This window comes from Haliotis asinina, chromosome 2 (assembly GCF_037392515.1).
Source record: "Haliotis asinina isolate JCU_RB_2024 chromosome 2, JCU_Hal_asi_v2, whole genome shotgun sequence".
NCBI classification, from domain to species: domain Eukaryota; kingdom Metazoa; phylum Mollusca; class Gastropoda; order Lepetellida; family Haliotidae; genus Haliotis; species Haliotis asinina.
The window spans coordinates 41,559,373-41,584,658 of record NC_090281.1 but is presented as its reverse complement, the minus strand read 5'-3'; the positions used below and the strand labels follow the sequence as shown (position 1 = coordinate 41,584,658).

At 38.9% G+C, this 25,286-nt stretch overlaps 1 protein-coding gene across 2 annotated transcripts in view; it reads right to left on the bottom strand.

Annotated features, from left to right (window-relative positions):
- LOC137273712 (nuclear receptor subfamily 5 group A member 2-like) overlaps nt 1-25,286 on the bottom strand; it is a 225,745-nt gene that overhangs the window by 29,044 nt on the left and 171,415 nt on the right. For both annotated transcript variants that reach the window (XM_067806514.1, XM_067806515.1), the window contains exon 4: nt 24,368-25,095. In XM_067806514.1, the coding sequence (XP_067662615.1) occupies nt 24,368-25,095 (728 nt within the window). The remainder of the gene's footprint in view (nt 1-24,367; nt 25,096-25,286) is intronic.

The window sequence follows — 25,286 nt, the reverse complement described above, 5'->3', positions numbered from 1 at the left end:
AAATTTCTGAAGAGTACATTCGGTCACTAGACAGCTTGGATACAGATTGACTATTGGTTAGATCGTTGACCAATCGATATGCTAGATTTTGGCTTTATCAACTCTAGCTATCATTAAACGTTTGTGTATGGTGAACATATATAATCGTAAGGATGCCTGAAATGTACACAGAGAACTAACAAGCACTTTGACGAGTTTATTTTTCTTTGAAGCGCTCAAAGCGCTACAATCCGATTATTTTTACCCCGGATAACCCAGTCCAACCATTGAGTAGAGATGGTATTTATTTGCATATACTTTTTGCGCACACTACTTCAAACATAATGGTTCGCTGAACATTTCAATTTAATCTGCACATTGTTACGAATAAATACCATAATTCAAGTACATGTATTATAGAATTTAAAAAAGTAACACAATACTAATTTATTGTGATGTATACACTTGAAGTTGAATCTCCCCAAATATTTATGAAGATGGACATACGTATATTTGTTTTGAAAGCAAACGAGGTTCAGAAGATTGACAATGGGTGTGACTCCACAAAACAGGTTGTCCAATGATGTAACAGCGCATTAGTTTGTTTTACACTTGTCACGGGACCAAAGTTTACCTGGACATGCATTCGGGCAGAGGCTGTTATTTTGAGGTTTAAAGAGGTGTTCACATATCTCATTTAGTGTTGTCTGATTGAATGATTATACGCATCAGTTCCGTAACTGATATATTCTCCTCCTTTTATTGACGATGGATCTGATACACGTGATCATTACACAGGATAAGATAATTACAGAGATCAAATACAAACGTTTCTTACACAATGCTTATGTAAATTGCATTGAAAAATCACATTTCAAACAAACATGAAACAGCTTGAACAAAATACCCCAGTTACCTTTGTATGGTTTATGTGTACTATATATGTATATTACGAGTCGATGCAAGAGTTGCACTATATATGTATATTATGAGTAGATGCAAGAGTTATCACTTCATATTCGATTATGTATTATTGTCAACTTTCAAACTCAATAGTCGCAAATGAGTTAGGTCTAAATTAGTAACTTGGTGTATTTCAAATCTACACGAACATGAGTGTAACACAGTATTGCTATTTACGTCTACGATTCATTATATGGACTATTACAACGAATGAATGAATGATTTAATTTAGAAGAAGGTTTCGTAATGAACGAATGATTTAATTTAGAAGAAGGTTTTGTAACCTTGTCACCGTTAATTCAATCAGTGTGCGAACATAGTATCTTAGTATTCACTCCCAATGACGAGTGACAAACACGTACCTCCTGTAACAACATCTCATAATCCCTTTTCCCGCAGACATGTGTTCATTAGCCTGTATAAGCCCCCGACATTGTAAGCAATTGTTATCAAAACACATTAATAGCTCTTCTGATTAACACAGAAAGTAACCTCTCTCGTAAGAAAAGCTAATCTTTGATCATTACTGCTAAATTGATTGAAATTATAGGCACAGTACGAATTTAAAATGTAAAGCCCCCAATACTGAAAAAAAAAAAGCCCCCGCTGAATGAGAGGTGCTTTTCATAACCCCCAATATGCGTCTCTCGCTGAATAAGAGGTGCTTTTTATTACCCCCAATAAGCGACTCTCGCTGTGAGAAGCTAATTAATTTGCCGTATATACGCGGCTCTCGGCCCTAATGAGTTAAGAAGCTTTTGAGTCCTGCTCTGGAAATAAAACACACTTCTCACTTTTCAGACTAGGTCCAAAACGCTTCCATGGAAACCGAAAAAATAATAAACCACAAGATCCTGTACATAGCAAAAGGCACCACTTCAGCTTCTGACTGATATATCTACCAAGTTTTGCAGAAATATACTGAACGGTTTTTGAGTTCTGCTCCGGAAACGAAACACACCTCTCACTTTTCAGACTAGGTCTGAAATGTTTCCATGCAAACCGAGAAAATAATAAATCACAAAAACCTGTACATAGCAAAAGGTACCACTTCAGCTTCTGACTGATATATCTACCAAGTTTTGCAGAAAAATACTGAACGGTTGTTTAGTTCTGCTCCAGAAACGAAACACACCTCTCACTTTTCAGACTGGGTCTGAAACATTTCAGTGGAAACCAAGAAAATAAGAAATCACAAAAACTCAGTAAGTGTACATAACAAAAGGCACCAATATAGGTTCACATTGATATATCTACCAAGGTTTGCAGAAAAATATTGAATGATTTTTGAGTTCTGCTCCGGAAAAGAAGCCCATTCCTCCATTTTGAGAATATGTCCGAAATGTTTCCATGGAAACCGAGAAAATAATAAATCACAAAAACCTGTAAATACCAAAAGGCACCACTTCAGCTTCTGACTGATATATCTACCAAGTTTTGCAGAAAAACATTGAACTGTTTTGGAGTTCTGCTCCGGAAATGAAACACACCTCTCATGCTTGACAACGGTAGAATCTGCACCGAAACGTCGCTATCACGCAATAAAGAAGTTGTTATCCATACAGTCTGTCCTATTTGTACACCTCAACTTCTAAAATGCCACTCAAACAAGTCTACACAAAGCATCAACATCTTGTCAGAAGTTGGTATCTTGTCTGTACAAAGGGGTGTACCCAGTGATGCAAGTGCAAGATGCAAGTGGTGTGAGAGCCAGTATTCATAACATTGGCTCAGCTATGTTTTCAAGATGTATAATCAGTCTTTTGAAAAATAAATCATCTCATATTGCACTATAAATATCTATAAATGCATGAAGTTCCATTGATAATACTAGATACCATAACATGAGTTGTTGTCAAAACAAAACATAGATTCCTCAGGAACTCAGCTGGTAAAATGTCCAGGTCAGTAGTGTCATGTCCCCGCCTGGTCATGTGAATATTGTTTATACTATTTATGACGTTATCAAGGTGGACAACAAATTGTGAAAGAGAGGCCCAGACAGCCAATCAAGGACTACTGACTTGTCCCATTTTGGGCTGATCCACTGGATAGTCAGTCGGATCCTGTCGACACCTGCCACAAAACACTGTACGAGAGACTGTTGCACCAGCACAGCACCATCAAGAGGTACACAGAACGTTGTGGTGTAACCCCGGACTGTTGAAGAGGTGAAACTGGCTTCAAGTTGTGATTGACTAAAGTTGGTACTGCAGAAATCTGTCAACAAGAGTCATCAGAAGATGACATATCCCCCCAGCCCCCACATGTTTGAAAGGACAAATACTCTGAAAGTTACTCATTGTTTTTTCAGACTAAGTTTGAATTGTTACCCCTCGGAATTCATCAAAATTATAAATGCCATGTATCTGTAACCAGCAAAGTCACAATGTCATATAACTGCCAAGATCTGTTGAAAGATATGAAATGGTTTCAACCTATAGTGCACCACTTTGGGGTCTGCAACACATATCTGCCAAGTTTTACCGACAGATATTAAGAAGTTTTTGAGTTCTGGTCCGGAAACGAAACACACCTCTCACTTTTCAGACTAGGTCCAAAACGCTTCCATGGAAACCAAGAGAATAATAAATCACAAAAACCTGTAAATACCAAAAGGCACCACTTCAGCTTCTGACTGATATATCTACCAAGTTTTGCAGAAAAACATTGAACTGTTTTGGAGTTCTGCTCCGGAAACGAAACACACCTCTCACTTTTGAGACTATGTCCAAAACATTTCCATGGAAACCAAGAGAATAAGAAATCACAAAAACCTGTAAATACCAAAAGGCACCACTTCAGCTTCTGACTGATATATCTACCAAGTTTTGCAGAAAAACATTGAACTGTTTTGGAGTTCTGCTCCGGAAACGAAACACACCTCTCACTTTTGAGACTATGTCCAAAACATTTCCATGGAAACCAAGAGAATAAGAAATCACAAAAACCTGTAAATACCAAAAGGCACCACTATAGGTTCAGATTGATATATCTACCAAGTTTTGCAGAAAACTATTGAACAGTTTTTGAGTTCTGCTCCAGAAACGAAGCCCACACCACCATAAGACTAACACCAAAATGTTCCATGGAAAAACAAAAAAAATATAAATGCCAAAAATCTGTACACAGCAAAAGGCACAACCATAGGCTGAGATTACTATATCTATCAAGTTTGGTCTAAAAATATTGAAGGGTTTCTGAGTTATGCTGCGGAAACAAAATGATTATGGACGGACGGACAGACGAGACTATATCTCCCCGCATTACATACGCAGAAAAAACGGATAACAAAATCCCCCTGCTGACACACCAGCGCACATAGAAGGTTCATCTATCTTCACACTGAAAGTTTGTCAAAACCCTCTGTGAAGCCAGTATTTTGTCTGCAAGTGATGGAGGAATTCCAATCTCTTGGAGGCGGTACCTGACAGTGGGCAAGTCACCCACTGAATCCTTGGATTCTGGTGGGTCGCTCCATGCTGGGATAGAATGTCATGTCATAATGGTAAAAATACAGGAGGCTGAGACAGCAACCAGAAAATTACCAGAAACCAGCTCTAAGCCGACCATACAGGTGAAGTAGTCAAGCTGGCTTGATGGCTGGTTCTGATAGCAACCTGGGAATCAGTGGTATTGGTGGTAATTCCCACAGTACACTGTGTGTCCAATGGAGCTGGAAGGCATCAGGGGTTTACTCCCTCAGATAGGGGATCCAAAAGCAGGTCACTACTGTCTGGTTTGTCACCCCTGAGGCTAACAGATCTACGTGGAATGACCTGTACAACTGGGAGATAATGTCGAGAACCTCCCATTCAATTAAGCTTCCACTCATGTGGGGGCTAGCATATGTTGAGAGGGCGCATCGGCTCAAACGCCCAGAAGATATACAGGCATCATCCATATGTCGTACTGATTCTTGCTCCGAAGGAGACAAGTGTTTGCCACTAACATGGCAATGGTTCCTGTCGCTAAAGAAGAATGAAATATTTATAACATATTCACTTCTTTTCACTTTTAGCTCACACACAAGATGTATAAAATGACTGGTGTTTGGATAATCACCCAATGTAGGCTGAGGACATTGGCTGCAATGTTTTATGGAATACTGCATTAACATAAGTTTGAAAAGTGGACAATTGACTGCCGTCCGCCTAATTCCCCGGTGTTGGCTGTCACCAAATTTGAAAACAGGGTGTAACAGTTCATGACATATCGTGTTAACAAGAATTTGAAGAATGGCAGAGTTGTAGTGACCTTGCAAAAAGGTCAATGTCAACAAAATCAACTGGTGTCGATGTGATCCCCCAATGTAGGCTGTCAACAAATTTGAAGACACTGGGTGCAACAGTTCATGAGATATCGCATTAACAACAGTTTGAAGAGTAGTCAAAGAGTCACGGTGACCTTGAAAACAAGATCACAGTCAACAAACCGACTGGTGTCTGCACAGTCTCCCAAAGTAGGCTGTCACCAAATTTGAAGACATTGGGTACAACAGTTCATGACATATCATGTTAACAAGGGTTTGAAGAGTGGTCAAAGAGTCGCAGTGACCTTGAAAAAAGGTCAGAGTCACACACATCAACTGGTGTCTGCATAATCTCCCAACGTGGTACGGCAGTTCAAGAGATGTCGCATTAACAAGAGACAGATGTACAAGGCATACAGATGGATATCCTTGTATGATGACCTCTTCAAATCTAGCTTAACAACCCAAGCAGATGTAACAAACATAGGGTTTCATAGCACGTAATTTATTAATACCTGTTTCGGTGTCTCACTTCTTTTGCATCAGATCATGGATGTAAGTTCTTATGCTAGCTTTGTAACCAGAACATGGTATAAGAAGTGGCTTTCCAGATTTGTTAGTGCTGCCTTTGCTGCAAGATCAGTCATGGTATTCCCAGAAATGTCAGTGTGGCTGGGTAACCAACATAGGACGATGTCGTATTGGCCAGTAGCAAGATCATAGTACAATGCAATAATTTCAATTATACAACTGGATGTTTGGAAGATAGATTTGTAATTGCCTGGAGGCAAGAAAGGGAGGCAGAAAAGATTATGTATTGTTTATGTTTAAGATGTTTTTGAATATATTTAAGAGCTGTTAAACTGGCATTTGCTTCTGCTTTAAAAACAGAGCCGATTTTTTAAATGACGCGAGTTTTAGGTCAACTTCTGGCCTAACCAATTTGCCAAGGAGAAGAAAGAAGATAATTCTGAGCCCAAATGGCAGAACAAGTGAAGACATCTTGTTGCAGAAATCCTCATAAGGAGGACTAAAAACACAGTGGAATGCAGGATTAGACTCGTTAGAATATAGTTTTGTTATATATTATAAGGTCAGATTTATACAGCATTGAGTAAGAGAAGGCTCCAAGATTGCCGATTATTTTGGTTGGCCCCACCTTTGCATTGAGTATTTTAATTTAAGTTATGAACAGTTGGACGATGGCAGAAATATGCTCTGCATTTTTCTTCCCTTTTCTGGTTTGTCTTCAACCTGTATTAAACCATGGTTTTCATAGATGTGGATTTGTAGAGGACTTAGGTATACACTCAGATATTTCATTTAAAATGTCAGCAAAAGTTTGAGTGGGATCAATTATATCACTGAAACATTCAGGTCGCAGTTTGATTTACATAGCGTTTGATAGAAGCCCTGGTTAGCTTTAAAAAAATTCCATCTTGTATACGATGGAGAATCAGATGGAGTTATGTCAGGCAAGATAGTTGGGAAGTGGTCACTTTCACAAAGGTCATTGTGAACAGACCTATCATATTGATTGCAAGAGACAAATCCAGAGAAGAATAGTTGACAGATGCAGGATGCAGACAGGTGCTTGAATCATCATTGTATATACACAAAGTCTTCTAGTATTTTACCTTTAGTATTAGTGCTGGTACAACCCCAGATTGGGTTGTGACCATTTAGGTCACCCATAATACCACAAGGCTTTGGAATTTGGTCAATGAGTGATTGAAGATCAGTAAGCTGAAGTGCCAATGAAGGTGGAATATGTATAGAGCATAGTCTAAATGCTACACCAAGAGTAAGTCGCAGTGTTCAGTATAAGAGGACTGTGAATAACTTAATGCTGTATAGGAATAGTAGAGTCTCCAGTGGCCCTACCACCCAAACGGGAAAATGAATGATAGGCTTTAAACTGATGACGTAAGTTAAAATTATCTGTCTTGTTTACAGGTAAGAGGAAAAGCACATGCTCGACAGTCTGTCCAGTTCGCTCACCCCCAGTTATCAGCACGCCATCTAACATACATGTCATCAGTTAGTGTAACAGACTGAAATAAATGGAAACCTTAAGATTTAAGTATATATCAAAAGGAAAGACTGTTTTGCGGACTCAAGCCTTCCTTGCCAACAAAGACCTTTCTGCTTTCATCCGTCAGTGGCAGGAGTCTGCCAAGGTAAATATCAGAGAAGTTTCCATTGTCAGGGAAGGGGAAATTGTTATGTGGGTGACAGCTGGGAAAGATACATTGACAAGGAGGTCCTTCAATTTTGAAATTTTGAATACCCAAAGAAGACCATCTTCTTGACAACTGATACTGATCCAGGAATAGGACGGTTGCAATCTCAACCTGCTTCTGTACATCATGCCCTGTTGTGAAAGTAACTTGCCAAGGAAGAATATCCACTTTTGGATGGATCAAAACAATTTAGTGCTCAAGGAATCAAACCTACAAGCTGCCTTTGGTTATCATTATTTGCAAATTGGATGAAATCCTATAAAAAATCATGAGTTTCTTTGAGAAAATGTGCTTCATGTGACGAAAGCTGCTACATATCTTCCAAGTATAAATGGAGACGATCCAGAAAGAGATAGATAAAGCTGATTATTGGATGCAATTAACCCATTAAAAAGCCACAGGGTGAGATTCTGAAAGTACACAGAAGATGAAGCAGCAAAGTAGCATTCACAGCACAGCATCAACAGTCCATGATATTAACTGACCATTAGCATCAAGAAAATTGATACAAAAGCGTTATCTCCTTGACCGAGTGTTTATCAAGGACGGACAAATTCCCTCTGCAACATTGGAGGAGGCAAAGGAGCAAGACGAATTTGCACCCAGTTCTAAACATAAAGTGTATGTTGACTGTCCACATCTTGGGACTTGTCAGATAGCCTGGGACAACTATGCTATTAATGGAGAGTTCCATAGGACACTGACAATGGCAATCCCAAGTTGTTTGTGAAAGATGTTAGTGGCTGTGACATATGACAAAACATGTCATAAAAATCATCCTTTTCTATTTGGTTTGATACAGACTCTACCTGACAAAAGTGCCAGAATCTACTACTGAGAAAGTGTAAGCACAAACATGACACGTTATATTTGACCACTTTCTAAATGGCACTTTGTATTCACAACTCTTGGACACAGGAGCTGTGACAATCATTCAGGATGGTTAAGACTGGATTGTAGTTGACAATATGTGTATGTAGCAGGGTGGTGGCTATATATATAAATTCTAATATAACTTTCTAGCATCTGACTTCATTTGACACCTGTCAAATGCTATCTGTCTTTTGACTGGCCTTTAGGTTCTCTTGAATAAACTTTCGTTCTCACCTGAGCTCCACACCCCTGCGAAACTCAGTTCATGAGTTCATGAAGTCTTCATGAAGTTCATGAAGTGTTCATCAACTTTCGCTTTAATCTTCATGAACTTACTTCATGAAGACTTCGTCAACTTCATGAAGTAATTTCACACTTCATGAAGTTTTGTTACTTCATGAAGACATATTTCATGAAGAGTTCTTCAACTTCATGAAGTTATTTTACACTTCATGAAGTTATATGTTACTTCATGAAGTTTTTGTTCATGAAGTAAGTCTAGTCTTATTCACTACAAATTTCCAGAGTAAACTACATTAAAAAGAAAATACAGAATAAATATTACAAGCTACAATACTGTTATTCATGTTACATAAGTTGTTATGTAAATGATTACAGATGAGGCATAAACATACTTTCCACATATTTAATTAAGTTTAAATTATCTGTAAATCCAATCTCTCGTGGCATTACTAGTTTTTGTCTAGTAATTTTTGTTGTTGTTTCATAATTTATACAACAAACAATGCATGAAAGAACGCTAAACGATTCTGTGCCTAACAGGAGTTGTTTTAGTAACATAGGGACAGTTCAAGTTAAAACTTACCTTCCTAAAATAGCTGCGTAACCAGTTGGTACTGTGGAAGTTTTCTACTTGTCTTCCTTATTCATATTTACTCCATAAACTAAAGTTTTCCTGTCAAAATCGTCTCATTTCTTTGAATTTCTCCCGTGATTGCTCACGATCAGACATGCATGCAGATACTTTACTATCGCAAGAACGTCTTCCGCAAAGTTCATAACGAAGCAAAAACATAAAACTGTCAAAAACATTAACAGTCGACTCGGTACTAGAAAAAAAAGAAACGTGGAAAAATATTTTGATATTGCCATGCTTCTGACAGCTTTCATAACCCGCAAGTTGATTTTTTCGTTGAAAACATTCAATGCTCTCGATTTTAGAACACATTCCACTGTCACTCCCTGTCCAGCACGATATGACCCTAAAACTACATCAGTTTAGACTAATGAAATAAAATTTATGACCAGGGACATGTGCATTATAAACTATTCTTCCAAGTTATGATCGACAACGGAACGTGAACTCAGAACATGTTTTTACGGGATCCCCGCCGTTGACAATAATACAACATGTATATTGACAAGTTCCAATTTCGATATTGATACCTAAATATTGTAATTCTTGCCATTATTTGTTCATAAGATGAGAAATTATACACTGTCGGTATGATGGAGTAACTTTCGCGCCAAAACTGCCCCGCCTTTCGTTCTTCCGAAATCTATTGCGACTTTAAGAACGGATAACAATAATCATACATCATATTTTATTTATAGACACGATTTACTCCTGATCTAAGCTTTATATTTACACTCAATATTTCTTTTCTATCCAAAAATGTCTTTACTTCAAACTTGCAACATTCTATACGGAAAGACGCGACCGTTTCCCGGCATGACGCCATTGCTGCTGTCTTCGAGCGCGAGAGCGAGGCAGAAGGCGCCAAATGCAACTTCGCCAACAGACAACGATTCAGGCGATGAATATCACTAATAAATTTGCGATTCGCGCATTTCGCGGATAATACAACGATGGATATGTCAAGAACTGACTCAAGATAAAGGAATCGACTAGATTAACTGCCTATGGATGCATCCCAAGGTGATTTCCATGAGCGGTACGTAAATAACACCAATTTTGAAATTATTTTGAGTGCCGGAATATGCATAAACAAACATTGGTGAAGGGATAAGCTTTGAGGAGAATGACAGAAACATTTTTTAAACATATAGCAGTGTATGTCTCTTAGTCTCAGAAGGAAAATCAGTAATGTGTACGGAATGATAAAGTGAACGTTGTGTACGATGGGACTTACACAGGGGCATGTAACGCTGGTGACTTAAATCTGAGCACATGCAGATGGTGTCAGAGTTCAAGGTGCTAGTTTGGTGCTAAGTTTGTTTGGTTTAGATCATAAACAACAAAATAAATTCAAATGAAAAGGGAGATAATTGCTATAGGCACTTTCAGGGATGTTTCATTTTCTCTCTGTCGTTTTTGTATTCACTTTTGGAATAATTACAGATTGTCAATTAAAAGTGAATGTGCCACAATGTTTAGTCATCTATTTGAGTTGGAAATAGGTTCAGTTACATGAAGATACGTTTTTCTATTTTATGATGTGCTGATTATTTTAAGTGTTGGGAAATGCAGATATTTCAGAATATATTTGATTATGAATGTAGACTAGTGATTTAGAAGCCAGTTTTGTTACTTGATATGCACTCTTTGTATTAAAAAAAATAATTTAAGGTCATCAGTGTAAAATTAAATTATTAATTTATTTAAAATAGTTTAATTAATCAGGTGAAAAATTATCTGAAACAAGTTATATATACTTAACATTTTGAGCAATTTTTTTTTAAAACAACAAAGTTTCAGTATTTGCTTTAGACTCTTTGAAATGGAAAGACTATGATTAAATGTTGTTGGTTGCAATGTTTTTCAGATTTCCACTGGGCGATTCTGAGGAAATGGGGGCGATTCTGCAAATGTTGAAACACAAAGATGAAGTTCTCGATGATTATATTCCTGAGCCAAAGTGGTCACTCTTCGCACTGAAGACTTCGGTTTGATTCGTAACATGAGTACAATGTATGTAGCCCTTCTCTTGGGTTCCTTGTCGTGATATTGCTGGAACTCAACTCACTCAGTCACTAACCATTCTTAAACCAATGTGGGCATCTTCAGTGATGTTACCACTGCTCTTCCTGAAGGTTCTTCCATCCTGTGTCTTCTGAGATAAATTGTGATGCCCCATGTACAACTTCCAGGTAGATGATTAAAGGCCCTGTTGTAAATTCTCTTTTGGTTGTCTACTTAAAAAACATATAGTCTGAAGGGATTACACTTTCTGAAATTGTATATTACAATCTTCTGCATGAAATGGTGTTCCTAATGAGTTCATTTTCCTGGATACAGACTGATTGACATCCAAGCTGTAGTAAAGATAGAACAAGTATATATGGATGACAGCTTCTTTAATTCTAGAGCACAATGTTTGGATACAGGTTTTTGTGTTGTTTTTAAATAATTAATCAGAATTTTCTGCTGAAGATTTGAATAAAAAGGAAATCCCATCAAAATCTAGTTTTCTGTTTGTGTCCTCTTTGCTGCTTGATATTTAATTTATGTTACATCTATTGGTGATGAATTTATATGTTGCCTGCCAGCTTGCATGGCATGGTCAGATTATGTGACTTGTGTTGCAGAAAAAGGCCGAAAAAGCTCTTCAGGAAGTCTTCACGAACAGTTCAGGGGGGTCTTCATGAACTCTTCAGGAAGTATCTTCATGAACTCTTCAGGAAGTATCTTCATGAATTCTTCATGAACTCTTCAGGAAGTATCTTCATGAACTCTTCAGGGAGTATCTTCATGAATTCTTCATGAAGTATTTCATGAATTCTTCATGAAGTATCTTCATGAAGAATTCATGAACTCTTCATGAAGTATCTTCATGAAGAATTCATGAATTCTTCATGAAGTATCTTCATGAACTCTTCATGAAGTATCTTCATGAACTCTTCATGAAGTAGGTGTCTCATTTAATGTTCATGAATTCTTCATGAAGTTTTCATGAACTCTTCATGAAGAAACTTCATGAAGTCTTCATGAAGAATTCATGAAGAATTCATGATCTTTTCGCAAGGGAATGCATTCTGCATGAGCTTTACAGGAGGGTGGTTCTCTCTTTTCAGGTGACGGTGACTTCAATATTTTTATCTTTCTGTTAGGCCGTCGGACAGAACACAAATTTCAACGGCTAATTTAAGAAGAAAAGGCAATTCAAAACCATCCACAAGCGAAGCAGAATGTGTAACTGACCATTTCATTTCTCTGAAAAAAATTCTGATCTACAACAAGATTACCATGTTCGGCATCAATAGCTGCGTTGCCGGCGGTGTGCTTATTGTGCAGAAAACCACAGAAATATCGTATGAAAAGACATCTGAAAATGAAAGACAAACTCATGCAAGCAGAGACCATAGATGATGGTAAGTATTGAATATACATGTATGAGCATTTCATGCATGTTTCATATCAGCCATTGTAATTGAAATTGAAACTGATAAATATCTTCACACAGTAGTCTTTTACTCTTCACTTGTAACTGCAGTAGCTGAATGTTGCTAGTGTCAAATTTCTTACATTACGCTTTGCAGATCTGTTAAGAAAAACAGCTGAACTACAGAAGGATGAAAGCATACTTATGCATATATGTGGTAAAGATTGTATTGCCATAGAAGTATGATGCCACCTTTTATCATGCTACCAGAATTACAGCAAATGTTTGACAAGGCAAAGGTAAGCCTTTCAGCAGAAAGTAAATGCAGCATTGTCACTTTCTTCCCATCGTTTATCTAAAAACAAAGTAGCTTTAAAAAGCCAAGGGAATTTTTTTAAAATTCCCATGGTTAGTTTTGTCAATTATATGTCTACATGGTTGTGCTAGCAAAAAGGTCTGAACTGCAAAATATTAGTTGTTGTGAAACTTATCATAGGTATTTTTCATTACAGCACATCTATGTGCACTGACACATGTGAAACAGCAGCTACTCAACAAGGCTATAAAGTGTTTTGTGAAGAAGTTATTCAACTGAGAGTCATTGTCAATGCAGAAATTATGAGAATGTTGGACCTGTTGGACCTGTTTCAGAAGTCGGTTCAGAAATATGAAAATCTACATGACAGAGGTTACAGGTAATGTTTATAAATTAGTACATGTACACTTCACACATTTCTTTCTATTTTACAAGTAGAGAAAATCAGACAAGACAATAAAAACTGTTCTTAAAGTTCTGTAAGCTGAAATCTTATCATTTGGGGTTTAGGGTTTAACCCCAAGTGATGCTGTAAAACATCACTGGAGCATATTTCATCAGGTTGCTGTCTATAGGTTAATGGCAGGTATACTTTCATAAGGCAAACTAAACCTTATGTAAAGACTGTCATAATTCTCCTTTAAAGTTGGACTGCAAAGAGATTTTCCACAGTTACAGTTTTTCAACTCATGTTGAGGATAATAATGGAGAATGTACCAGGCATGGATATACCTTGGCCTCGAACATCAAATGACTTAAAAGTGGATGCTGGTAAATCACGTGTTCCTTGTGAGTTATACAATTTCCTGGCTTGGTGTGTTGGAGCTTCAGATGTACCATGTGAATCCAAAGATCGTTTTGTGACAGTTTCAGAAAGCACATGTCAAAAGGTAAAAAGCAAACTCCCAAAAGTTTTGCTCTTGGCATGACTGTTCGCCACATATAAGGATCAACCCAGCTTGGTGGAATGTTACACAAACCAGGACACTAGGCATCTACTGAGACAATACTGACTTTTGAAACACTTGTACAGATGACCCGTGAAGGTCCTCTCAGTAAAATAGGCCTTCTGAAACCCATGTTTGCCATAAAAGGTGCTTGTCGTAAGAGGCGACTAACGGGATCGGGTGGTCAGACTCGCTGACTTGGTTGACACATGTCAATGGTTCCCAATTACGCAGATCAATGCTCATGTTGTTGATCATTGGATTGTCTGTTCCAAAGTCGATTATTTACAGACTGCCGCCATATAGCTGGAATATTGCTGAGTGTGGCATAAAACTCAACTCATTCTACAGATATTTGTGCTTGTCATTGTGTCAGGAAACTGGACAGTAGAGAATGAGGATGATGAAGACGCAGATATTGAACAAGAGAGTGACACTGACTTTTGAAAACTTCAGTGTGAATATATTCAGTTATAAGAATATAAACTGTATTCTGAAGTGAACCAGTAACTTTATGTCGATAACAACGATACTGAGTGAAGTTCTCCGACTTTTGTATTTACTTCCGTGTGCCCATGTTTACTTCCGCATTCTGTATATGCCACCATATCACGTTGCTTGGTTACCACTGTCATATGTTATACATGCACTGTTTATTTTGCTTTCTGAATGTCATTCGCGCTGGTATGATCATACGGTGAACATCATTCAGTTCTTCATCTCATTATGCCCAGAAAAAGGAAGGCTGTAATCAATCACTGGCTGGTGAGGACAGGGAAGGGTCCCAAACAGCCCAAGAAGACACCAGGTGTTGCTGTGGCTTCAAGCAATAATACTTCAGAGAGCGGTGAGTCTTTCAATAATTATCCTAATCCATCGCCCCCATCTGTATCGGTGGAGATTTCGGATTTCACATCACCGGCGCCAAACACAACTCCTAGTATTTCTGGTCAGCTAGAAGCAATTCTGAAATTGCTTTCAGATAAAGTTAACGTACAGAACCAAGTTGTCTCTCTTCCTTTCCCTTCCCCTGACATTTCAGTCACCTAACCTGCCCCTACGCCATTAATGTATGACTCTCAGGAAATCGGCGCTCACGTGAATCCGGGCCACCCATGAAAAAATCTACAATGGTGAGTACGTCGATCTTTCAACCTTCCTAATGTGAATTTGGGTATCGAGAACCAAGTGAAGATGGAACTAATTGCTGATAGAGACGGTAGTGTCTCTCTCATCTCATGCCATCAATCGCAGGGTAAGCCAATCACACTTGGTGCATGGACATCGGCATTCCATATCTTTACGTCGATTTACATGTCAAAACATTTTTCACTTAGTGTGTTACAGGGACTGTTGTCCTACACTGTCAGTTCATACGCAATGCTGCCTGGCGCTTATGTGGAGATGGTTGGAGGGTAAATGATCAACAGTTCTGACACAGAATGGCAAGGGATCCCACTCGTCAGATGGAACGGACGGTGAGCTCTGGTTGCAGCAGATGCTGACACCCCAACAGATCACCAATATTGGGGTAAGTCTGTCAAAGAACATTCCTCGTGATTTACCATTCTACATATGTAATGATTTCAACCAGGGAAACTGTCAGCATCAATTCTGTAAATACCCCCTCAAGCGCAGAAACTGTGGAGACGCTGGTCACAGCGTCCAGGGCTGTTTTTTGTGCCCATGCGTCCGTCAGAAAGTCAGCTGTCACTAGTACAAATTACCATCCCTGTACATCAATGTAGACAGCAATGTAGACAAAATGTCTAAATTTGGGTTGAGTCGTCGTCCAACAAACGAATGCTGTTTAGTTGCGACAATCAAGCGGTCGCTCATATCATCAATAAACAGTCTTGCTGTGTCCCTTGTACTATGTTACTTGTACATTGCTTAGTTCTGTATTGCTTGCAGTATAAAATCACATTCAAAGCTGTATACAGTTGAACCCTGTTTATCCACATGTTTTGGTTTCACTCGAAAATCATCCGGGACGAGACGTCCGGCTAACTGAATCAAACAAGCAAAACTTGAAAAATACGTGAAAGCAAAAATTTTCATGTACGTATATCAACAAGTGTCATCAGAAGATGACATATCCCCCCGGCCCCTACATATTTGAAAGGACAAATCATCCAACAGTTACTTATTGTGTTTTTAGACCAAGTCTGAATTCATGAAAAATATAAATGCAATATATCTGTAATCAGAAAAAGTAACCATTTCAAGATGTGTCTCGTGTATCTGCCTATATCTTTAGAAAGATATTAAATGGTTTTCGAGTTGTGCTCCAAAAACGAAGTCAGCAACGTGTTCATGGAAAAGAGAAAATAATGCATCATAAAAACCTGTAAATAGCAAAAAGCACCATTTTGGGGTCTGCCACACACATCTACCAAGTTTTACTGACAGATATTAAGAAGTTTTTGAGTTCTGCTCCTGAAACGGAACACACCTCTCACTTTTGAAAAACATTTCAGAAACGTTTCCATGGAAACCGATAAAACAATAAATCACAAAAACCTGTACGTAGCAAAAGGCACCACTTAAGGTTCCGACTGATATATCTACCTCAGTTTTGCAGAAGAATATTGAATGGTTTATAAGCTCTGCTCCAGAAACGAAGCCCATTCCTCCATTTTGAGACTCAGTCCGAAGCATTTCCATGGAAACTGAGAAAACAATAAATCACAAAAACCTGTAAATAACAAAAGGCACCACTTTGGGGTCTGCCACACTTATCTACCAAGTTTTGCAGATAAATATTGAACCGTTTTTGAGTTCTCCGGAAACGAAGCCCATCCCACCATTAGACTAACACCAAAACGTTCCATGGAAAAGCAAAAAAAAATTAAAAATGCCCAAACTGTGTAAAGAGTAAAAGTAAAACTATAGGTTGAGATCATTATATCTATCAAGTTTGGTCTAAAAATATTGAGCGGTTTCTACGGAAACAAAATGATTACTGACGGACGGACGGACAATCGTTGCACTGACTATATCCCCCCGCATTACATGCCGGGGGGATATCAAATCAACAGTCAAAAGTAATAACAGTGAATCATCATTAACATATAAGCACACCAATAATACATGGAAGGCGGAACGCAGGTTACCATTTGTCAGGTTGTTTCGGATGTAATCATGTAGCGTGTGGATGAAAAACGTAAATCGATACAAAACGTCTCTATTTTGCCAAATGCATATTCTTTAAATGCCCTAAAAACATATGACATCACATCAAACTTATGCTGTCTGCAGAAAGTAAACTTCCAGATGGGATCACATGACTTAGATCATGTGGCAGGCTATTTTTACCTTGCATCATGACAGATAGTAGGGGTCGATTTATAAGTTTTATACGCAGTATAATTACAGTGTAGTTTACCCTAATCCTACTTTTGTGTTTTCGTTACTGATGAGATGTTCTCACACCCACCAAATCCTAATGAACAACCCGAGTGAAATGCGCTCCTAGTGTTTTGATGGCTAATTAATCCATTCACATCAAATGCCTTCTGATATATTAAGAATTAAATCACATAGTCATGTGGTAAAAGGTACTGACATGACACATAAAACATGCACGTTGCACAGATCTCTCCGTCTGGATACCTGGATCAATTTTCAATGGGAACCTATGGGAATGAAAATTCGCCGTCCGGGTCAGGAAGTGCAGGCTCCAGTTAATCGAGTACAATTAATGTATGTAAGTTTCATTTCACATGAAAATCGTCCGAAAGGCAGCGGTTCCGGATGTGTGGGGTCCGAGTAAACGCGGTTCGACTGTACGAGGGTTGGCTGAAAAGTTCTCAGCCTGAGTGGTTTTTCCCCACCAGGTAGAGACAGGTGTTTGCCACCAATGAGGAAAATCTTTTAGTGAATCATAGACACAAGAACTACAAACGTACTAATAGTTTTATCTCAACTACAGCTCTTTTGGTAAACCTACCCTCTGAAATCATCACAAATGGACAAAACTGAATACAGGGCAGTCATCAACTACTTGCAAAAGAAAGGGATGTCCCCAACACAGATACATGCTGACATGGTCTCCACTCTAGGGGATGATGCTCCTTCATTTTCCACAGTAAAGAAGTGGGCTGCAAAATTTAAGTGTGGCAGACAAAGCCTTGATGATGACCCACGCTCAGGAAGGCCTTCAACAGCAACCACTCCAGAAAACATCACGCGAGTGCTCGATATGTTGACGGATGATCGACGATTGACTACTCGACATATTGCTAGTGTAGTGGGCATCTCTCATGAGAGGGTTGAGCATATTATCACCAACGAAGTAGGAATGACGAAAGTTTCTGCAAGATGGGTGCCAAAGCTCTTGACAGCAGAACAGAAATGTGTCAGGTTCCACACGTCCCTTGACAATTTGCGTCATTTTGAAGCAGATCCCGATGATTTTGTGGCACGATTTGTAACCATGGATGAGACCTGGATACATCACTTTCAACCAGACACAAAACTACAGTCAAAACAGTGGAAGCATCCTGATTCACCAGCTCCGAAGATAGCCAAGTCTGTTCCTTCAGCTGGAAAGGTGATGGCATCAGTCTTTTGGGATTCCAGGGGTATTCTGCTCATTGATTATCTTGAAAAAGGTCAAACTATCAACGGCAGATACTATGCTGATCTACTGAACCAGTTGCGAGAAGCAATCAAAGCCAAACGACGAGGGATGATCGCTAAAGGTGTCCTCTTCCACCAAGACAATGCGCCTGTTCACAAATCGGTGGTGGCCATGTCAACAATCCGCGATTGTGGCTTTGAACTCATTGACCATCCTCCTTATTCACCTGATTTGGCTCCCTCTGACTTCCACCTGTTCCCCAAAATGAAAAAGGAACTCGCCGGTCGCCATTTTGCAAGTAATGATGACGTCATTTCCGCTGTGACTGATTTTTTTAGGGTAGCTGAAGAAGATTTCTTCCTGACCGGGATTCGGGCCTTGCAGCATCGCTGGCAAAAGTGTGTGAACTTGGAAGGGGACTATGTAGAAAAATAAATTACAAACGTGGACTTTGTAACTTTTTTTCACAGTGAGGCTTAGAACTTTTCAGCCAACCCTCGTATATCAGTTCCCATGACAATGATATAGCTGACTCTCTGTTGAGATTTCAGTGGGATCAGTTCCGCAAATGTGCACCAGCAGCAGACCTGACACCCCTCCTGGAAGGGATCTGGGGCTTCTAGATTGGGAGGTCGATCGATTGCTACACAAGTCCCCTTCGGCAAACATGTGGTCGACATACAACATGAGCTTGCAGACGTGAACTCTCCCCACTTTAGCCGGCCCCTATTGACCAGGTTGTGCATTTCATTTCATATCTGTCAGCTAACCATTACTCCAGCAGTACAGCCAAAACATACATCTTTGCACTATCATCCTTTTGTAAGTTAAATTTGTGGCAGGATTGCACTGATCACTACTTCTTGCTTTCTAAGTTACTTACTGGCATGTCATGTGACCAATCGAGGCGTGACACACGTAAACCACGAAGAAGTATATCTGCAGCTATCATTTTGCTGCTGCTGCTGCAACTTCGTTTGCCAATACTTTATGCTGCTGCTGATGGTGTCTACTCCGTAGTCGCCCAATTTAACTCTGCTGTCATAGTTATATTAAGTTAGGGAATTTTCAAGAACCGCCACGCTCATGACAATGAACCCACAACAACTTTTATTATTTGTGCTACATGCGTGATGTCAACACATATTAGGTTGACGTCACCCGTCCAATGGAAAATGTTTTGGTAATGTTTCATTCATTTATCTAAATGTTTACCAGCTACTGAATATTTTGCAATTCTGACTGAGCACATGGTCTCCAGCCCTGTGCTACAGCTATGTAATTTGTAAAATACTGGGCTTAATTTTTTTTTTATTAATGGAATTCTGTTGTGTTATTGTGGATATATTCTTTCAGTTTCTGCCAGAATGTTTTCACACATTCACAATAAATATGTATCAAATTTTCAGACATTAAGTTACAAAATCAGCAAAGTTCATCATCAACTAATTTCTTTTTCAGTAGTCCATTTTGTGTATATATAATATTATGAATAACTTTAAGTTGAAAGTCAATCAGTTTAGTATCTCTGGTGCATCTTCTATATTTTTTTAAAATATATTCCCATGGAATTACAGTGTCAAAGAGTTTATCATAGAAATATCTGGATCTCTTTGGAGCGGAAAGTAAACCTATCAGTGACGTGCTAAGATAATGATTATGAACAGTCAATAGATTATTTATTTCTATTTTCTTGGTATATTTGAAAGAACCTGATAATAATCAAGAACTGTGCCTTTGATTTTGTAATTTTTCTGAAGTTCATTAAATGACAAAATACCTTGATCATTACAAGTCTCTTATAGAGTGAATACCTTTAAGATACCAAGGTCTGATAACAAAATTACCATTTTCGAATAGATGGTTGAACCAAATGGGTTCAGATAAGATTTGATCAATATTTGTAAAATCAGTTCTATAAAATATTCCCCATGCCGCCAACACATCTTTCCAATTAGGGATTCATTATATTAACATAATTTTCAGTATTGGCTCCAAGCAGAAATATATCCTTGAATGGAAAGGTACTAGGGCTAGTATATTTATTTTGAAGATGTTTATCTAACACTGACAGTTTTAATGAGTTTAAGAATGCCTCTAAATTAACCATTCTGAGTCCTCCTTCTTAGTATTTTGTAATAAGTGTTGTTCGCTTTATCTTATCCCGCTTATCATTCAAGATGAACTTATTGAAAAATATATCGTATTATTTATCAATGAATTGCTTTGGAGGATTTGGGAGTGAAGTGAATATATGCACCAGTGATGAAAGTGCTTAAGTTTTAACAACTGTTACTTTCACTATTAATGTCAAATTTCTTTTGCTCCAATTCCGTTGAGTTCTATTAATAATTTCTAGTATTAATTACCCAAAGGTAATTCATGTTAGGATTAAGCCTTATTCCTAGTATAAAAAATCCCCACTGTGCCAAACAAGCTTAAGATCCTAACATAACATCATGCTACTTAGTAACCTGCCATTGAGCTTATCCTTACTGCTTTAGTCTTATCTACATTCATTCTTAAACCAGAGATTAAACCAGTGGCTGGACATTATATACCACAGCTGGCTACATGTGGAATATCATCCAGAGACTGCGGTTACACCCATAGGTACAGTAGGAAGAGGTGAGCACTGGTCAGATGGTAACTATCTTGAAGCATTATTTGAAGAAGGCAGGCATGGTTTTGCTGGTTACAGTTCCTCATGCAACCTCTTGCCCAGCAGAATCCTCTGTGCCCATCAAGCACTCTCAAATATGTGAAGTAGGTCACCAACAGCAACTACGAGGTTCAGATGCAGCTGGAGGTGAGTCATGTAGCTAAATATTGGCATCATTGGTAGCACTATCAACCAACAACATCATCTACAGGGTAGTCAGTTCAGGACTGAGTTGAGATGAAGCTGGAGGTGAGTCATGTAGCTAAATATTGGCATTACTGGTAGCACTATCAACCAACTACATCATCTACAGGGTAGTCGGTTCAGGACTAAGTTCAGATGAAGTGAGTGAGTGAGTTTAGTTTTACGCTGCACTCAGCAATATAACAGCTATGTGGTGGCGGTCTGTAAATAATCGAGTCTGGACCAGACAATCCAGTGATCAACATGAGCAGCGATCTGCGCAACTGGGAACCGATGACATGTGTCAACCAAGTCAGCGAGTCTGACCACCCAGTCCCGTTAGTCACCTCTTACGACAAGCTGGGTCGCCTTTTATGGCAAGCATGGGTTGCTGAAGGCCTATTCTACCCCGGGACCTTCACGGGTCAGTTCAGATGAAGCTGGAGGTGAGTCATGTAACTAAATATTGGCATCACTTGTAGCACTATCAACCAACAACACCATCTACAGGATAGTCGGTTCAGGACTGAGTTCAGATAAAGCTGGAGGGGAGTCATGTAGCTAAATATTAGCATCACTGGTAGCACCATAAACCAAGAACACCATCTACAGGGTAGTTAATTCAGGAGTGAACAACGCTCACCAAGGTTGGCTAAATACAATGTTTATTCCTAATGCAGGATACTAACCATCCCAAAACAGAATGTGATAACCTGTATTTATGGATGTCAGCTTATTTATTTTGATGGACACAAAGTTTCAAAGTATATTCTTACTCCTTCATCAGGTGAAGTCAATATCGTTTGTTGGTAACGTGACCTGTAATAACAATTTACTGTAATCAGTACAATTACCATCCTTCCTTTAGAATACTGCATCACAAAGTTTAAAGACACGTCATAATACTGTTTTACACAATTGCAGGTGATTTTGCATGTTCTTGAAACAATGCCCTGTGATGCTGGCATAGCAACAAGGTCGTCAAGCTCTGAGCGAGTGCGCATAAGCTCCTCTCACTAACATTTCGTCACTACCAGACATGTCATTGCAGAAACTCAATATTGTTGCCAGTTTCCAGTAGCAGTTCCTTAGTTGATGTTCAATTTTTCACAGACACCAGTTTCAAATATTTTTTCTTTTTTGACTACTATGCTCATATTTCTTTGCATTAAGAGGTGCTGAGGTGTTATATTTTGTGTATTTATATATTTTGTTTATTTTAAAATTTAGCAAGAATGCCTTACAGTGGTCATATTTTGCCATATTTATTATTCACAGTCTTGGTCAATTTAAATATTGAAAATTTATTCTATATTTTGGTTTCACACGCAACTATTTGGATCAAATGAATTAGGAATGTAAACGAATACACATATGTATCTTTGTCATTCAGCAATCTGCACCATTACAATCAAATGGAGTTTATTCATATATTTTTTTTCGAAGAGGTAAGAATGCATTACACTTGACATGCCAGCCATTTTCGTGCTTGTTCAGTCAACGTATTCTGTTCCTTAGAAGTATATTTCACGGGTTTAGGTTTAGGTTTAGGTTTAGGGTTAAGGATAAGGTCTAATGACTGGTATCTGTATAATCCGCCACTGGCTGTTGACAAAATTGAGGATACTGGTTGCATTAACATAAGTTCGTAAAGTGTTGTGGTCATATTGAAAATAAAATCAAGGTCACCGAAATTGATTGGTGTCTGCACAAACACCCAAATTAGACTGTCACCAAATTTGAAGACATTGGGTACAACAGTTCATGAGATATCACATGAAGAAGAGTTTGAAAAGTGGTCAAAGAGTTGTGGTGACCTCAAAAATAAGATCAAGGTCATAAAAATCAACTGGTGTCTGTGTAATCCCCCAAGGTATTGCGTTAACAAGAGTTCGAAGAGTGATCAAAGAGTTGTGGTGACCATGAAGATAAGGTCAAGGTGAACAAAACTGATTGGTGTCGGCACAATCCCCCAATGTAGGCTGTTGCCACATTTGATGACAGTGGGTACAACAGTTCATGAGATATCGCATTAACAAGAATTTGAAGAGTGGTCAAAGAGTCATTGTGACCTTGAAAATAAGGACAACATCACCCAAATCAACTGGTGTCTGTGTAATCAACCAGTGTAGGCTATCACTAAATTTGAAGACACTGGGTCAAGAGTTCATGAGATATTGCATGAACAAGAGTTTGAAGAGTGGTCAAAGCATCATGGTGACCGAGAAAATAAGGTCAAGGTCAACAAAATTGACTGGTGTCTACACATTCCCCCAATGTAGGCTGTCACCAAATTTGAAGACATTGGGTACAGCAGTTCATGAGATACCGGGTTAACAAGAAATGGGACATCCATGTGTACATACGGATGCTGCTGAATACATAGCGCTGCAGCGGGGGACCAAAACAAGCATGTTGAAACCTTCTCATTTAGCATTAAGCTGCACACATATCAGTCTCATGACTCAGCATCTGGTAAGTCAACAAGCATTGTGAACAATTATTACATATTTAAACATACTTAACAAGTGTTTGCCACAAACATGGCAATGCACACTAAAGAAGGGTGAAATATTTACCACATTACTCTTTACTTTTTGCTCACACACAAGATGTGTGAAATGACTGGTGTTTGGATAATCACCCAATGTAGGATGTCAACAAAATTGAGGACACTGGTAGCAATGTTTTCAGGAATATTGTATTAACGTAAGTTCAGAAAGTGGACAAAGTGCTGTGGTCATATTGAAAATAAAGTCAAGGTCACCAAAACTGACTGGTGTGTACTTAATCCCCTGATATAGGCTGTCACCAAACTTGAAGATAGTTGGTACAATAGTTCTTGAGATATTGTTTTAACAAGAATCTGAATCATGGTGACCTTGAAAGTACGGTCAAGGTCGCTAAAACTGGCTGGTGTCTGCATAATCCTGCAATGTAGGATGTCACTTGAGTGCAATAGTGCATGAGACACAAGAATCTGAAAAGTGGCTAAAGTGTTGTGGTGACCTTGAAAATAATGAATGCTGAACCATAAGAAGGTATTGACATGCAACTTGCCTTGAGTTCCTTGAAAAAGAAGCAGCTGCGTGCCCACTCCACCATAAGGAAGAGCAGCTGGTCAGTCATCTTACACATCAGTTGTAGGAAATGCTCGGGGTGTCCTGCTACATCCAGCTGCCCAAATTCTGTCTGCAGAAATGATAATAGCTTATGTTTGACCTCTGCTTCCTCAGCCATACTTGACTTTAGGTCTGCCACAAGCTGAGGAGGCATGATAGCTGTGGACACCTGAGGTGTTGATGGGTGGTAGGTGCGCAGGGCATCCATCACTGAGGGGTAGGAGGATGACATAGGATAAGAGTTTAGAGGTGACAGAGCACGATGATGTGAGGTTAAAGACAGTGGACTCGAGGTATGTTGGGCAGTGTTGTTTGGGATACTGTTACTGTTGCTGTTACCGTTGCTGTTGCTGTTACTGTTACTGTTGTTACTGTTGCTATTATTGTTATGGTTACCAACAGGAGGAGATGGACATGTTATGCTGGTCTGACCACCCATACTTCCAGGGGGTGAATCTATTCTGTAAGAGATGTTTAAGAGAGCTGGATCTGGCTTGATGTCTTCTGGGGACCCAGGCATGGCTGCCATACCATTGGCGAGTCTCATCTGGCAATGGGACACAATCTGCTGCTGCTGGCGAAGAGCTTGCTGCTTTAAGGCTCTGTCTCGCTTGTACATTGGACCAAACTTGTTTCTCCCTCCTCGCATTCTGTCTGATCTTACAGCTGTGGAAAGAAAAAGACAAAATCATCAGTTAGTTGGCTGGTTACAGTAACCTTACAAACAGAGGCAACTTCATAATTTATTACCAGCACCCATGACTAGGTCATCAATGTAAAACAGTCATCAGAATATGACATATCCCCCAGCCCCTCCATATTTGAAAGGACAAATCGTCTGAGAGTTACTTGATGTT